The sequence below is a fragment of the Apiospora phragmitis genome (genome assembly GCF_038363925.1).
Source record: "Apiospora phragmitis strain CBS 135458 chromosome Unknown utg000002l:1.0-5516284.0:1.0-5523493.0, whole genome shotgun sequence".
Classification (NCBI taxonomy): Eukaryota; Fungi; Ascomycota; class Sordariomycetes; order Amphisphaeriales; family Apiosporaceae; genus Apiospora; species Apiospora phragmitis.
Genome location: NW_027117400.1, coordinates 3,273,210 through 3,290,429, shown reverse-complemented (window position 1 = coordinate 3,290,429; position 17,220 = coordinate 3,273,210). Strand labels below are relative to the sequence as shown.

At 48.0% G+C, this 17,220-nt stretch overlaps 2 protein-coding genes across 2 annotated transcripts; both read right to left on the bottom strand.

Annotated features, from left to right (window-relative positions):
- Positions 1-360: 360 nt before the first annotated feature.
- On the bottom strand, positions 361-1,985 carry PG994_001800 (uncharacterized protein; the record flags this gene model as incomplete). The annotated part of the gene is made up of 4 exons (XM_066853209.1): positions 361-519; positions 578-719; positions 774-857; positions 904-1,985. The coding sequence occupies 4 exons, from the start codon at positions 1,983-1,985 to the stop codon at positions 361-363; spliced, it is 1,467 nt and encodes a 488-aa protein (XP_066721350.1).
- Positions 1,986-5,071: 3,086 nt separating this feature from the next.
- PG994_001799 (uncharacterized protein) lies at positions 5,072-8,759 on the bottom strand (the record flags this gene model as incomplete). The annotated part of the gene is made up of 3 exons (XM_066853208.1): positions 5,072-7,555; positions 7,609-8,136; positions 8,211-8,759. 3 exons carry the CDS (start codon positions 8,757-8,759, stop codon positions 5,072-5,074), a joined length of 3,561 nt encoding a protein of 1,186 aa, XP_066721349.1.
- Positions 8,760-17,220: the final 8,461 nt, after the last annotated feature.

The window sequence follows — 17,220 nt, the reverse complement described above, 5'->3', positions numbered from 1 at the left end:
ATGAATGGGGTTGGTTACTTTGATCACAATGTGTTTCCTGAGACAGACATCCACCAGACCTCAAGCCGAGGTGTCTCGCCCATGTACCCCGTAAGCCCACATGCTCAAAATGGGACGAGCCCCTAAAAATACTCGACAGATTGTCATCAATGTTAGTAATGCGAATCAGCATTAAGAGGTGGCAGCCAACTAGACAGGGAACTTGGATGTCATTACTCATGGCCGTCGTCGCATATGGCAATGCCTTAGCTAGCCATATATCCCAATGTTTTCCCTCCTTCGATGCTGGCCCCTGTAAATTAAACCCTACTTGAAAATCTGTTTCTGTCATTGAATTAATACCTTCCTCTCCGAATGGCTCTAGGCAGTCATGCTCTTGCGCTCGACCACTGCAGTCGGCGCAACATCCTCGATAGTCTCGTCGCTGAACTTCAAGTCTTCCTCCAGCGCAGTCGTGTCCTTGATGCGCATCCAGATGACAGGTCCAGCAATTAGCAAAGATCCGGCCAGGATACCCCACTGGATTGGTCAGTTAGTACTTATTGCAGCGCAGAGAGCCGATACCGAGTTCACTCACAGTAACACCCAGAAGCGTCATCTCCTCAATGCCCAAATCGTGCAAGCGCCAAAAAATGGCGGCTCCAGCCGATTGGATTCCCTTGTAGAAACCGGCCATGTTGGCAGTCTTGCGGCCCGAGTTGGATAGGGCGCCCATGTACCTGCCCCGTGTTAGTTCATGAAAATGTTTGAAGGTGTGTGTACATGTAGCTTACCAGTAGATCGAGGTCTGCCAGCAAGCATCATAGAAACCGTAGAAGATGTAGAGGAACATGGGGCCAATGAAGAGCTCGCCGCCGCTGGTCCAGTCGGCCAAGAAGACTTTTTCGGGGTTTGCCCTCGGACCAGGCTCGAGAGGGCTGCTTCTTCTGCCATGCGTAACCTCCGCCCCAAATGATGAAGGTAAGCGCAAACAGGGTGATGAAAGAAGCCTTGGCGCGGATGGAGCGTCGCACTCCGGGGAAGTCGAGAGCATATCCGAAGATGACGGCGCCGAAAATCTGGGCCAGCCAATAAAGCAAGCTGTTGAGAGCGCGAGTGCGTGTGTTGAAGGCTGCGGCGTTGAGACCATTCTGCTGGTAGGTGTAGAAGATGTTGGAGGCGAAGAACATGGGAAACAGCAGGACGATCCAGGGTGCTTGGCGCAGCGTGTCCCACAGGCCGATGAGTTCCGATTGCCACGACGGGTTCTTCATGAGAATTACGTGGGAGCCATCCTCTCGCTGGACCTTGTCGGCGTCGCAAAGGAACAAGGCCAGGACAGCGCCAAGCACCATAAGAACGATGAAGGCGACGTAGGTGCCATCCGTCACGGGGCCGGAGGTGTTGTTGACGTTCTGAGCCAGCGGGATCAAGCTGCCAATAACAGCACCAAGGTTGAAAATGATCCAGAACCAGCTGATGTAACGACCCTTGCTCTTCTCCGGGGGATATGACATCATGATGGCACCCTGGCCAGCCCAGAGCAGACCGGCGCATACACCGAGGAAGGCGCCTGCGAAGATGACGAAGCCCATGTTCTTGTTGTGGCTGTAGCTGAGGAAACTGGCGGCGTAGATGCAATAGCCCAGACCGCCGAAACTCATGGTCAGGCGGAGGCCAAGGCGGTTCGCGAAAGTACCGGAGAAGAAACCAATGACGGCAAAGGTTGAGTACAGGGCCACGTTGGCGCGGTCATTTGCCGTGGTGTCGAGCTGGCCACCACCACCGAGACCTTGTAGCGCGTTGAACATGCCAGGGCATAGGAAACAGACCATGGAGACCATGAGAAGTTGCACCTTCGGAGAGGCATACCATAGCTCCATCTTTCCCAGCTTAAAACTCTTGTACTGCCAGCCCGAAGGGCGGGTGATGGGGCCGTCAGCTACCACTGGGGTGTCGTGCGCGGGACCCGAGGACTCGACGCCCATTTCTTTTGCGTCGGCCATGGTATTGGTATGATTATCTTCGTTTTCTTGTTTTCGGTAAAACAGTATCTCTTCAGAACGTGAAGATGGCCGAGTGTAGTAGTTTTGTCGCTGTGTTTACCTTTTCTGGCATGCGCGCAAGGCACAGATTTGCATGGATGTGAGGGCGACGAGGTATCTACCAGGTATGAATGAATTGGCTGTCGGAACCTTTGCCGAAAATAGGGAGGGGTAGCTCCAAATACTTTCTGCCCTAGGGGCTTGAATGACAAGTGCGGTGCTTGCTTGCAACAGCTGGCTTGAGTGAAAAAAAGAGAGCACCGGATGGTAAGACGGCGAGGCGGAGGGGAGGAAGAAGGGTATTATGGAAAACCAAGCCGGAGAGCAGGCCGGAAGACCAGGGTCCTGTCCTACGAACGAGCTGAGAGCCAAGTGGATGGACGGTTCGATTGCTACGATACGATCAATTGGAAGGATCGGCAATACTAGGGCCTTCCAGGGGTTCATTCAATCAATGTCACTCCAGATGGGTGGACGCGGAGCAGGTATCTGCCGATGTCAGGGAAGCAAGGTAGCAATCCAAGGGAGGTCGCGAGGCCCAGGAGCACGAGGGATGCCGCTACGTGACACGCACCGCCATCATCATCGTTTGTCACCTTTCATATTAGCCTTGGAGCAAGAAGGCTGGATCCCACACGAAGTCGGCTTCCCTTATGTACATAAGGTTAACACGTACGGGTAGAATTCTGAATAGGCGATACCTACAGCTAGAACATGCAGCACTAATGAGAAACCGCCCTCCACACCGGCACGGCACAGTATTAATGACACTACAGCATACATGTACTGACTTGTGGCCGCTAGCACAGATGGGATTTCAATTTGCACCAAAAGAACGATACGAGATACGATGACTCTGACACAAGGACGATGGAACCAGACTGTAGGGTTCGCCGCGCATAGCAGTGAGCACACCATATATGTCTGTGATCTCTTGACTATCCTTCTTTTCCCGTAATGGACATTACTGTACAAACTCCAGTTGATGCCGTCGTCGAAATCCGCATGGCCTAATGATGGCACACGTCTTCCATCAACACGGACAGTACGCGATCAATCCCACGGCACGACAAGGACGTGAGATAAGGGAGGCAGGGGGGTGGTTGAGCTAGCAGGCCACCACCCCAGACTCTCGCCCTTTGCCGGGCCGAATAGATCTGTCTTGACTGGTTGACTGGCACCCCAGTCACGAGACCCTCCAGTCCACCTTGATAAAGCAATTGGCTAGGCGAAGCTGGGGAAGGATTTCTTCGGGGGTCCGATTAGGAAGGAGACCGCCTAGCCTACCACTAATAAAGAAAAGAAGAAGCGGGGGCCGTTTTCGTCCCAGGTTTCTGCTGGACACGACATTTTTTTTTACTGTATCATTTGTATTTGTTCGTGTCAGTGTCTAGACCCAAAGCCTGTCTAGCAGTTACATTACATAGCCTAGAGGCCTACCCTCCCCCCCCCCCATGTAACGTAACGTGCGCCCGTTGGTTGCTGAGCATAGATAGCTCCAACGGGTGCCGAAGGCCATGGACGATGGCTGAAGGGAAAGGTTGGCTCGGCGACTCAATCGACTCCCTGAACTCACTGACACTTGTCTAATCTTTCTACTTAATCATAGGGCAAGTCTCCACTGCGGGCCTTACCCGATCTCTACTCACTCTAATCATCGCATGTTTATCGCATCACGGCTTGGGGCTGACATGAGGCGAGGTGCACCAAAGCAAACACGAGAGCAAATGCATATGTAAACAGAAACGCAACTGGGTACTTTCTTGCATGCTACCTAAGAATACAGGAGCTGAAGAGTTGCCGGTGAGGTTACATCCACCTTCAATTTAGCTGAACCCATGAGATTTACCAAGGTACTACCTAACCTAGCTATTCACGGATGGTACAATCAGTCCAAAGAAACAAGCCATCAAACATACAGTACACGCATGCCAGGTAGCGCCTCTGATCCTTTATCCCCTTCTCGTGCGTCGCCGCGTGCTGCATGGTGTAACTGTATGAGAGCCAACCGGGAACCTTGATAAGCCAGCCTGCTTCCCATTAGGCCGACGTGCTGGACGAAGAAGCGTTGCCAGCGGGCGACACTGATCTCTTTCCCTCTCTCATCGCGGCATTCTGCTCTGGAATATCCAACCATCTCCTCGGGCCCCGACTGACTTACCATTGACTACCCGAGCACCTGGGTCACGCAGGCTAGAAGCCATACCTTGCATTGCTACCGCTACCGAGGCTTCGGGATTCACTCTGCTCCAGTTGAGAGGGGTACATGACACTTATGCACGTGGGCGAGCCACTAGCGGCTCTCACGGAGTATTGGGAAGAGGTGAAAGATGGTAATGAATTTGTCTAGGCAATTCTCGTAACAAGGAGTTCGTGATCCAACCACCTAGTTCTCTTGATTGATTTTATACCATCCATCATTCCTATCTTCGGATCTGAACCATAATGCGTCTGTCTGTCTTAAGGAAGCCTCCTTATAGGTATGCCTTGGGAATATTGTGATATGCGCCGTCTTTGCCTGCGACGCTTCCAAGCTTTCCCCTAACATCTTTCGAGAGATTATACAGTAAGCGCAATCCTGACCTTGTTGCCGTCTGTTGAAAGATAATATATATCCAAAAGCCAACGGCTAGTCAAAATTGCTTGCCAGCTTTACTTGGGTGTTCCCAAGTGTTTTCCGAGCCACGTCCTGGGTATTCAAAAAAGGAAGAGGCGCCCCAAATGACAGGTCATAACCCAACTCCAAGACTGGACCCAACATAGTCCAATAAGCCAGTATCGTCGTCATTAAGAACCGGGCTCTCTTATACATGCGTAATCGTTGCACGCTGATAAAGCCAGACGCCAAACCCCTTTGAGAGGCTTCTTTTTCGAATCCCGATTTCCAAATAACCAGCTATCCGTAATGCAAAATCCGATGAGTTCCTGAACCCATTCCAAATAACCGTAAAAGCGATGGGGTATCAATAGACAAAAAATGAGTAAAAAGCAAGGAGGTTGGGAATGTGGTGTCGCGATGTGCTGTGAGTGATGGTCGATAATCGAAGTTAGATGGCTACAGTAGCGTGGTTCTGCTGCCCCCTATCTCTCGTCATCCAACTGAATAAATCTGCCTTTTGGCCATGGTTAGCCTGGGCAGAAGGAGCTTCCACGGGAGTCTTCAGAGTATTTTCTCTAGGCTCCAGCATCAAGCTCTTGCGGTAATAGGTGATTTGCGAAGTGCCTTGTTCGCTTTCTTTGACACGGACGATTTCGGATTGCAGCCATTCCTGCAGATCGGCGACCTCGGTCAGCCTGTACGGCATCTGGAATCGCTGTAGTTCCCCGATAATCTTGGCTGTGCGAGTGTGCTTGTCGAAATTGACTACTGTCAAGCCGTGCTCATCATGGCCAGCGCCCGGCAGTTGCTTCGTGGCAGGGTTTCCAATGTCCACAAAGGTCAGGTCCGTCAAGAACATGCCTAGGAAGGGTAAGCAAGGGGGAATATGCCCCTGCAGACGGGCTCGGAGCACTTTGTTATTGTTCGATGGCTCCACGATAGTTTGCAGCGCCTGAAGCATCTCGCGCCGCTTGGGGCTCACGAACTCCCACGTCTTCCTTAGGCGACTGATGATGGAGCTGTTTAAGCTACAGATAATAGCCATGAGCCCGTCATAGTTGTTTAGGTGCAAGCACTGATGTGCAATCTTTATCCACTGCTTGATAACAGCAGCCCGCTTCTTCACATCTGAGTGCTGCAGAATAGTATCGGCAACGACATTTGAGACATCTGTTGATAGGCCAGACATCGCCTTGACGTTGGGCGAGTCAATGCCGCCTTTCTTCATCCATTGGGATCCAAGAAGCTCCTCTGGCAGGATTGAACAGAATATGTTCATTTGCTTCAAAGTCAGCTGGCGCGCAATCTCCAATGGCTCAAAATCGAGTACGCATGGCGATGCGCCCCCGTTCTTCCAACTGCTCAGAAGGTTGTGCTGGCTCCTTGTAACGACTGGATTAGGCAGTGGTACATCTGCAGGGACGTATTGAGCAGTGGATGTACTTGTCTTGCCCATGGACGAGACCAAGCGTGGCACCAAGGAGCCATCTGTCGAAGAAACTCGATCTGCGAGCTCAACGAGCCTTTTGCCCGCAGATGGCAGCAGCGACCCAAGCTGAAATTCAGCGAAGTGTCGGATAGCCGGTAGAGCCTCGCGATCAGTGGAATCACGCCAATGCGATTCCAGCCACCCCTTTATTACATTATAGACTCGCAGGCGTACAGGGCTTGCCATGTGAATCGAGTCTCCGACATATTCGAATCGATCAATCAGAGCTGCAGCTAGTTTGGAAGGGGAGCAGAACAGACGGAATGTCAAATAGAATGCGGACACGAATACAGCATCAGGGGTGGACTCATGCGTCGTCAAGCGCTCCACCAGAGCAGGCAAGGAACCGCCTGTGACGTGGCCCTCCTTGTTGAACATCAATTCGTGAGCAAAAGTCTTTTCGAGTAGCTTGCTCTCCACATCATCAACCTCCTCACTAGTTCCGGCACTGCCATCCACACTGAGTTCAGACATGGAAGGTTGACTTTTGGGTGCAAGCGCGGAATCGGGGGTTGAGGCTCGTGTTGGGGCTTGAGACACAAGGCTCGATTCCGAGTCCCGGCTAAGATATGTGCTATTTGACCCGGCGCTTGATGAAGTTGTGTCGGAGCGAAATGAGCTATGATACTCGCTATCATGCGAGTTATCTGTCATGGGGCTATAAGATTCTTCAAGGGAAATCGAAGTTCTTAGCCTTGGAAGTGGTGGCAGAGAAGGTTTGGATGAAGAGACTGAAGATGCCACGCTGAAGACATCTTCACCAATGATCATCGACTGTGGCCTGGAGGCTGGTGGTGATATCTGCGCCGAGTTCCTGTTTTCAGGTTGGGGGGCGGCACCAGGAATCTGTGGCAGAGGCTTGTCCAGGGGTGCATGGCGACTGGACCGTTTGGAGGATCTCTTGACTTCTGGTGTGGCTTCTGGGGTCTTGGAGACTAGGGCGTCTGAGGTCTCCGGAGTCCGTGGTCGACTCTCAGAAACCTTTTCGAACACCTCCAAGCTGATCCCCAAGCCAGTCTGTTCGTTCTCGAAATCAAAGTCGCCAATCCTTTCAAGCACCCACTTCGCTTTCGCAACACACTCGCCAGCCGCCTTAACGCAACCTGTTGCAGCAACTAGTAGTCGGCTGTTGTCCTGGGGCATGATGATATCTTCTGCGTCCGGGTCAACGGCACTCAATATATCGCGTGCCGAGTAGACAAGGTCTCGGATGTGGTCAAACATCGCAGTACGAGCCTGGTCCAGTGATTCGGACTCCGAGCTATTATGCCGGCAGACGGTATCGATCACGGCAAAGAGTTCGCTGCCGGAAGTGGCAGACTGTTTGATGGCAAGCGCCAGTTCCGGGCGGGATTGAGACTGGAGGTGCAATCGGCCAATGAAGGAACCAAGGTACGACAGGAAAGTATCATGGCTGGAGTTCAGCCGTTCCGAGACACGATTCTGTGATTGAGACAATGGGGAGGGGCCGGCAAAAGAGACTCTATGCGATATACTGGCCGACAAGCGATTCCCGCGTATGGGACTGGGTTGCGACAGTCGATGTCCTGAAGTGTTGGCAGGTGAGTAACAGAAGACAAACGCTTGTTGGTTGATGCGTTTGTTTGTGCGCCCTCGGCTAGATGCGAGTTGTCGTCGGATCGGGAACCTGCCTCCTGTCCCTGACCATGCGCATCTTCGAAAGTAGCAGTCGACTCTACAGGTGGCGTCGGTGGAACATAGGTTTCCTCGGCAAGTGTGGCCATGACGTTTACAGCTGGTGGCGCTCTCAGCCGTCGCTCTTCCTCCAAAACATCGAGAAATCGGACACCCTTCACAACGATCTTGAAAGCTTTCAAGATCATCTCATCGATTATTTCATTGACATTGTCGTCGGCCCTCAGGTAGGACCGTAGCATCTCTTGGAGTAGCTTCGCCGTTTTGACGAGTGAAGAGAGCTCGGAGAGTAGGGATTTGCGCCCACGCCTCAAGATTTCATTGCGTTGTATTGTTGACGCCTCTCTTGTGAGGCAGTTTGTTCGCTCCTAACGGGAATATCAGTTGTTGTCACGCTTATGCTTGTATTGGAAAGCGCAAGTGCATAGTGCTTGCTACGTACCAAGAGAAATCGCACGCCGGCGATGATGCCCTTCATAAACTCCTGGTTTCCAAAGATATCTCCATCGCTGGTCACTGTACTTCGTAGCAAATCCCAAAAGTTGAGTAGTGCCTTCAACAGATTTCTCATTTCCTCGGGGTCGTACGCTTCGCAGTAGTTGGTGGGAAGCCAGCCTCTGGCTCCTGATACTAGCAGTGTACCATCTGCCCAGCCATTGGTGTGTATCGAGTGAACAAGCACTACATCTCCTTCATTAAGTGGCAGGGTGACGGTGGAATCGCTAATGGCGAAATTTGGGTGAAAGGGATAAAAGGCGCGCAAGAAATTGTGGAAAACGGGGCGAGCGGCGGTTTGCTGCGCATCGAGGTCTTCTTCGGAGCCATCAGGGGTTGATGGCGGAGTGATGTGATCGGTCGAATAGAGGTTCGTCGATGCTTGCGAAGCATCGTCTGCCGTCTGAGAGCTTTCGCTCTCAGAGCCGAGATCAGTCTTCTGGATGGCTAAAGGAGCCACGCGAAGGCTGGACCGGTAATCCTGGTCGTCGTGCATTATGAATGCCGTTGAGCCCGCCTGTGATAAAACATGGGTACTGGCAGCAGCTTCACCCTGGATGATTGCTGGTACCCAAGCCTGAGCGCGTCGATAATGGCGCCTCCAGATGCTCCTGTGGTAGTGTCAAGTTATACTCGCTGCTTATAGCCGGTAGTTCTCCAGACGGGAAATAGGAGGTGTATCTATCAAGTCGCGTGTCAGTATGCAGTTTGATCAAGAAAGATGCGCGTTTGTTGACAAGAAGAGGTACAAGTGGAAATGTTGGAATGAAGGGAGAGATGGTCTGCTGGCGATGTTGACGAAAGTGAGACGGTGGGCACATGACCAGGAATGCTCATCAAGGCCACTACCGGTTTTTCTGGTCGAACGAACAGACGAACGAAACGAGGTACAAATTGCAGCATGTCGCTCAAATACCAGGGAATGTCCTTGGTACAGAGTTTCGGAAACCAGTCAGAGGTCGTGGCCCAGCAGAGCACTAGATCATGGGCTATGTACCACCAGACTGCGGGAATGGATCGGAGGTTTCGTGCATCCATGTTCTTGATGCGGCAACCCACTTACCTGTCAATTGCGTGGTAGGATTTCCGTCTGAACCTTCTCACTCGGTGCGTGGCAATGGCAATGGCACAGGCCGCTTATTCTACACCGAGGCCCAATTGCCAGTACCAAGAGCCGGCCGTTGATGCTAGGCCGGAGTTGAACAAGAATCAGAGCCCTCAAAAAGGAGTCGAAACAAGCGAGTCGATGTACGGGAGGATCGAGTATAACAAAAAGGAGCCGGTTTCCAAATGTCGTCGTCCCATGCAAACTTGGAAAAAACTTGGCAGCTCGGTCTTCGGGTTGCCAGTTGCTTTCTTAATCTCCTCCCTCCCTTTCGCGCTACTGGCTGTAAGTCGCAAGTCAAGTCTGACACTCGTGTCGTCGGAAAGTCTTTGAGGGTCTCAACGACTACGCAGGAAAAGCAATGATAGTGGGGGAGAAAGTGAGATAGCCGGGAGAGAGTCAGATCTGGAGAAAGGGAAATTGTCGAGAGCACACAGACGGTAGACTAGATGCGACGGTTGGTTTCTCAAACTTCTTGGGACGGCCGGGTCCACGATGTGTATATGAGTCGTTTATTAGGAGTGGTATAGTAGGGAAAAAAAGGTCGTCGAGGGAAATTCAGGGACAGAGTGTATATTGAGTGTGGCTTTTGGGCTTTCATCAAAATGGGACGAAGCAATGGGATTGGAGAATAGTAACGCGGGTTGGGCCTGCAGCTAATCCATCCTAAAGGATTGACTGTCTATCGTCCCACTCGCTACCTGCCGCCGCTCCATGTACATGTACCACGCTACTGCTACCCCGGACAGCCAGGCCAGTGACCGACTGGACCCATCCGTTGCAGTTCAGGGTCTGTTAATGTAAGGAAGGTCAGGACCAGGGGTCGAACGGCCAGGGGGGGTAAAGAAAGTATCATGGTAGTGACCAGGTACCTTATCTTCTACTGTGCTATTTATTTCCCGCTGATGTACTGTACTCCTCCTTCCTCTTGGCTCATCCCATTCAATGCTATTCCGAGCACACTATTGTGTGATGTTAGTGGACCTCTCAGTTGGTGGATAACCAACGCCACTCACGAACGCTTGTGGCCAGAAAAGCTTTGCTGGATTAATGCGAAGCTTGAGGTGACTTCTGGGAAGGCAATGAATGTAACGACCAGCACTGCACAGAACAGTAGGCGCTCTTGAGGCCGATGTGTTTTTCCTCGGCGACTCCACTCCACGAGGACGTACACACGATCTACCCAACCAAGACGGGCACGGGTATGGTACAATAGAAAACAAGGAGGATCCAATCTTCAACCAACGCTGATCTTCTATACATAAGGTGTGGCCGCAGGATGGAAGACCCAAACTGGGTCAAGCAGGTCAAATAACCTATCCTTACCATTCTGCATATGTCCAGACAGCAAGATAGCCAGAATAGAACAGCGACGAACGCCCGCACGGCTGATCCTCAATTGTTGCACAGCATGAGCAACGAGCAACAGCAAGGCGGGTTTCACAGAGGCGTGATAGTCGGATTGGTGCTCCGAACGCCCACGGCAGCAAGGACATGGTCGCTTGCAAGGTACCAGAAGTATCTGACAGGCCAAGGTCTTGCGAAAAAAAAGAGTTGACGGTTTTTTTGCTTGCCCAGATCAGGGGTGCAGCCTGTAGCCGCAGGGGTGGGGAGACTCTTGGGAGCTTGGCTGCTTGAGGGGAGGTGGGAGAGCTCAAGGTTTGTCTTGATGGAAGCTATCAAATCAGTTGACAGCCACGCACCCTCGTACCCATCGTTATGTACGACGAGAACTACAGATGCAAGGAGGTATGCAAGTCTGTATGGAGGTGATGTAAAAGCCCTGATATTGAATTGCCTATTAAACCCACCTCGTATATCATGCACATACTCCGTACATAGATTGATCAATAGACACGTACACGAGAAGCCTGCGCTGCAATCGTATCCTCTACAGTAGGCAGCCTAGCATACAAAAATTCAATCAATTGGAGAAAAGAAAGCGTCCAGTCCACCATGGATGGTGCCGAGCAAGGAACCGGGATGCTGCTAGCCACCGGTTCGCGCAGAGTTGACAAGCTGCAATCTGATCAATGCGCACGCATGTGTCAGAGTTCGGCATCAAGCCAGGATTTGTTCCGAGCTGCTTATGACACAACAGAGACAAGGGGCGACAATTAAGAAAAAGGCAGAGAGTCTCACTTACAGAAAGCCAAGCCAATGACGAAGTGCTAGGTAGTTGACTCAACCAGCTATGGATGAAGCAAGCAGCGAGAATAGGATGGGACAAAAGCGAGATGAGACGAAATGACTTTTAGCGTACTCACTGACGTGATGGTCCAAGTTTTTTTTTCCTCCAACGATTCAACCCAAGATTAGATTCTTACTAGTAGCCCATGGATCAATGTGCGTGCGCGTGTGCTGTGTACATGTAGGTCAATCTATTTCCTCTGACGTCGCTGCTGTAGGCGAAACCTCCATTGCATGTTCAAGATGAACCCTTACATCTGCACCTACCTATATTCATGAAATCACATCATCTCATCAATGGTGATATCTCTCTCGGTGGCTCTTGCGCTGTTGACATAGGGTTCAATTGATACATGCCTACTCTGTACAGGGTCCTGAGAGACGTCTCGTCCCTCGGTTGAATTGAACCGCAACGTACTCTGTAGACCCGCGACAATGAGCACGGGCGTGGTCATTGCATCGCGGCGTTCCTTCTCTCACCGCACAAAAACAATTTGCATACGGCAGTCGGTAGTGAGCGGGTCGGCGCTATAAACAGACAGTCTACTGGACAGCCCTTGCTACCTTCTGGAGACGTGCCGACATTTCTGCGAAGAAAAGACCACTGTTAGTATACCTGAGGGGGTTTGCCCACATGGTCCGATGGTATTGAATGGCGCAATATCATCGGCATCATACCTGCCGCTTCGAGAAGGAAAGGATGGGTTAAGGGGAGTACATTAAAGATATAGCCATTCTATAGAGATAGACCCGCCGGTTTATTTCTACTCAGCGGTCTTAAGGTTTGAATCCCTGAGGTTCACTATCTAAGCACACAAAGCGGTATATGTCGATCCACGTTGATGGCGTAACGTTATTATAATTGATCTGTTAAGCCTGCTACTAAAGGCAAGCCTAGGGAAAGACCCTTCGCGATAGAGCTGACCGTTATCTACATGTTTCTTAACCGGGACTCAACTATATGTATGGTGCTAACAGCTATTGGGTTCACGAATCACTATGATCACCGTCTGCCATACCCAGTATTACTGGAATCAGTAATAGCGCAACAGAAGCATGTACAGACTCGGGCATTCTATCCGAGGGGAGAACGAAAATGGGAGCAACGCGTTAGGGAAACCGGCAAATGTCCGCATCGAAAATAGAGATATTCAAAGGCTACTACTAGTGAGACCTAGGAATAAACCTTATATTCACAAGCTAGTTAAACATTCAAGATATCCAAGCCCTACGACGATGGCTGTCTCTCATTCCACCCAGTACCGACGGCCTCCTCTCGAATTCCCGGCTTCTCCGCTGATCTCGTAGGAATTGCCGTCACGTACGATGCACACAATGCTTGCATAGTAGGGCGCGTACAGACTCTGTCAAGTTCTGGTAGATTATGTGCAGATTGGGAAAGCTCCAATTTGGGTGTGTGTGGTACCTCCCAGCCACGATACGACCCCGGCTCGCTTCCGGGGCAACGAAATCTCCCAATCACCCAGAGGTGCCACTCACATCTGGATGGGACTATGACCGACATCCCAATAGATCGAACCGTGCAAGTAACAATGGTGGTACATAGGTAGGTCGCTGACCTTGTACGATGAGGGTAGCAATTACATACTAAGGCCATGTAAGCAGAATATGTATTTGGTTTGCAGAAGCCTAGAGTATGCATCTCCATCCATCAGTTCCAATGGGCATTGAGATCACATCCGCCATCACAATATTGGTCTTCTTGCATTGCATTTGTGGCTCCTCGCTGAAAAACTGAGGCTGAGAAGCCTCTGCCTGTGCGGCTAAAGGTCGAAAGAAAGAAGGGCCAATAAAAACTTGAAAGTGCTGCTCTTGACTTTTGATTCGTTCATTGCTATACGACATATGTATTTGAGCTGCGATGTTTCTCCCAATTTGGGCCAAATATAAGTCCAACCAAAAATCAGAGCTTTGAGGTAGACTAACCGATCAGTTGGCGCCGCGTTCGTCTCATCCTGCCTTTAAGACCATACCTAATCACATGAGCATAAGTTGAGGCATGCTGTGTATTTCTAGAATCTTCACCGTTCCAAATGCCTATTAACTACAGAGCGGGTCGGCGGTTCTAGTGGTAGGAGAATGCGAAAAGGCAGCAAGGCCCAATAACCACTGGGTATTTCAACGGTCGGTTATCGCAGCAATATGCACGCACGCCCTCGTGCATGCACGCAACACAAGCCTGGAAAACGGGCAGACGGGTACCTGATAATTGAGTTGCACTGCGTGTTGCATGCACCGGTCAGCGTCCCAAGCAGCCACTCGCCACAAGACACGAAGACACAGCATACATGTATGTACATCGCAGCAGCAGAATCAACCACTGCGTTATACTTACCCAAGACCAATCATCAACACAGTGGGTAAGGCAAGTAAATACGCCGATTTATCCCACCCTACCATAATTCTTCCATATTATGAAATATCCAATGTTCCGCAATCCACCGAGAGAATCGCAAAGAGCCAGAAAGAGCCAGACATTGGATTCGGCATCTTGGCAGTACTGATTGATGAATCCCATCGGGTCGGGTGTGCCGCCCCAGATAATAGTGACTTTGGGTGCGTACCACACCGCTTCAGTCACTTTGCATCAAATGCACAATACTTCCAGGCACACCCCCACAGCCATCTTCCCTTCCAGCGCAAGCACAGCTCTGAAGCTCTGTTATTGCGCGGTCAGCACCATCCTGCCTCTGCGTTCGACAGCCAGTTTCTGGACAGTCGAGACTGCCGGAGAACTCATCCCCGCCATTTGTGGTACTGTAACGAGTGCTGCGATGACGTTTTCTTGTGATGCTCGAGACGCCAGGGAGCCAGAGGTGCTTTACTTATGAACGACTGAAATTATAAGCGGCCGATCTTCTACCTGATTAGGTTATATCAAGCAGTACATTTGAGATCTCTCCACGGCAGAACCTTAAGGATCCAATCGGAAGATCATTTCGTCGCGATATCAGCCAAAGAGGGAGAGAGAGAAAGAGCCCACTCGGTCCAGACTCCAGACCACGCAACGACCATGACAACCCACGCCCCGAGATGTGCCCCCCAACAGATCCCCCCAACCCAACCCGTCACGCCGTCACAATTCGTCTTGGCATTGCTTTCTTCTGCCCTTCAATTCAGGAACGCGCGCTGCAGGCTAAAAATCTACCTCCGATATTGCCGATCGCGAGCCCCCATTGTTATTTGGATTTCTGGATTGGGTTTGGTAATTTACCTACCTTTCCTCTGCACTGTATACAAGCGGCGGGAGCACTTCGTTTTTGATTATGATCCTCCTGTGACGCAAATACTTGCTTGTTTGGTCCAAGTGGTCAGTCAACCTCGATAGCGATCAGAGGTCGTCCCACGCTGGCCTGCTGCTGGTGATATGTATCACATTCATGCACAGGGCAGGCAGCACACTGACCATGTAACTATTACGCACCGCGGAGGCAAGGTATCAATGATGGCGACTTCTCTGTTTCACAAGGCTGCCATTGCGATGGACATGCTTAAGAGCATGCATGGCTTCGAGACAACCTCGGCCACTTAAATATGCGCAGAAGACATGCAGAAGTAAGTGATATCTCAAGACACGCATGTCCAACTCGCACAAGTCGTATTTCGATACCGAATGCCGGTGTCTCACAACACAGCCTCAGGCCAGCTGCATCTCTCAGGGTACCTGGCTCCTGCTTCTTGTTCCTATGTCGCAAATAGAAGCATTGGCATGAATTTGCCATCGCCGCCTCTTCCTACTGCCACCTCTCTTCTATCCAACAACCATCCTGCAATACCCAGCGGTTTGGTACACCCCATGGCCGCTAGACAGTCTTCAATCTCCGCAATGTCGCCGTAGTCCGCAAATCGCTGGCCCACCGTCAACCACCAACAGCAGCCCAGCCGGTTAAAAGAAAAGAAGATGAGGTGATGAAAAAGGAAAGAGAAAAGTCAATTCAACCGGACAGTCCCGCTAGATACACAATGTCACAGGATTTGTAGGCACACTTTAAATAAAGAGCAAATGATTTAAATACCCTGCACCACCCCTGTAAAGATTTATTTACCCTGTCTTTTTTCTGCCGGATTTTAACGCTTTAGCCACCACCCCTCTTGTTAAAAAAGTAGGTGACTTATTTAAGGGTAGTTTAGTTTAAGAGATTAGTAATATTTATTAATTATAATAACTTTATTATTATTATTTAAAATTTTCAACTTTAATATTATAACCTTTATTTTTAATAATTAAACGTTTAATTATAAATTTAATTATTATAATATAATATATATAATATAAGTTTATTTCTTTATTAAAAAAGATATTTATAATATTAAAAAGCGTTTTATAATATTAAAGAAAATCTTTAAAATTTAAAGATTAATAAAGTTAATTATAGTTATTTTTATAACTTTTAATAAAAGCATTTAATAGCTTTTTATAAAGAATAGGTTAATTAAATTATATTATAATAAATCTTTAACTTTTTTTTATATTTAATTTATTAAAGATATTAATTATAAAAAAGCTTAAGAATATTACTTTTATTTTTTCAATAAAAATATTAATAAGTATTACTTTAATTTTTAATTATTTTTTAATTATAAAAAGCTTTTTAAAATTATTATATTAATTATATAACGTGGTTTATTATTAAGTTAATTATATTATTAAATCGATCACTTTTTTTTTATATTTTACTATTTTTATATAAATTAATTAAAATTACTCTTTATTCGATTCGTTATTTAATTTTATATCTTTTTTATATATTCGCGTATTATAGCTTATTTCGCCGTAGATATTATAGCGCCTTCTACCGGTCGCCCTCCGCTTTAACGAACCCCTCGTTCCGTATTCATTAGTCGCTAAACGCTTCCCTTTTACCTTCTCGTCTTATAGCTTTTAAGATTCTTATATAATAAGGGCTCTTTTAAATTAAACGCGCGATTTTTTAATTCCCCGATATTTAAAAAGTATGAAATTAACTTTTTATAAAGTACGTATTTAATCTTTTATAAAAGTTATTTTATATATTATATATATATTTTTTATTTATTTAATTTATAATGTTTAAAATTAATATTAAAAAGCTTTTTTTAAAATATAAACCTTATTTTTAATAAAAAGAAAGTATTTAATCGTTTATTAAAAGCTAAACGACGTTTAAAGGTTATAAGTACTAGTTATTTTTAAACGCGACGAGTTAAATATAAACGTTTAAAAACGTATATTTAACTTATTAATTATTTTATCTAAGTTATAAAGTATTAAATTAAATACGTTAAATTTAAATTTAATATTATTTCTTATAAAAATACTAAAATACGCGGCTTAAAAAGTAATAAAGAACTTTAACTTAATAATATAATTTATTAACGTTTTAATAAATAAATTTTTTTTTAAATAAATACGTTTTAAAAGCGAATAGAATATTATTTTTAAAAATTAAAATAAGTAAAAAAAATTAAAGAGGTATATTAAGAGTAATAATGCCGTTACTTTTATAATACTTTTTAAATTCGGTTAAAATATAGCTTTTATAACCGTTTAAAATTAAGAGGCGATAAGGTGTTACAACCTAGCCTGACCATGCAACCTAGACCTACTTTTAGCACGTCTCTACGATGCCCCGGAATATATACGAGAGCTAGCATAAGCTAG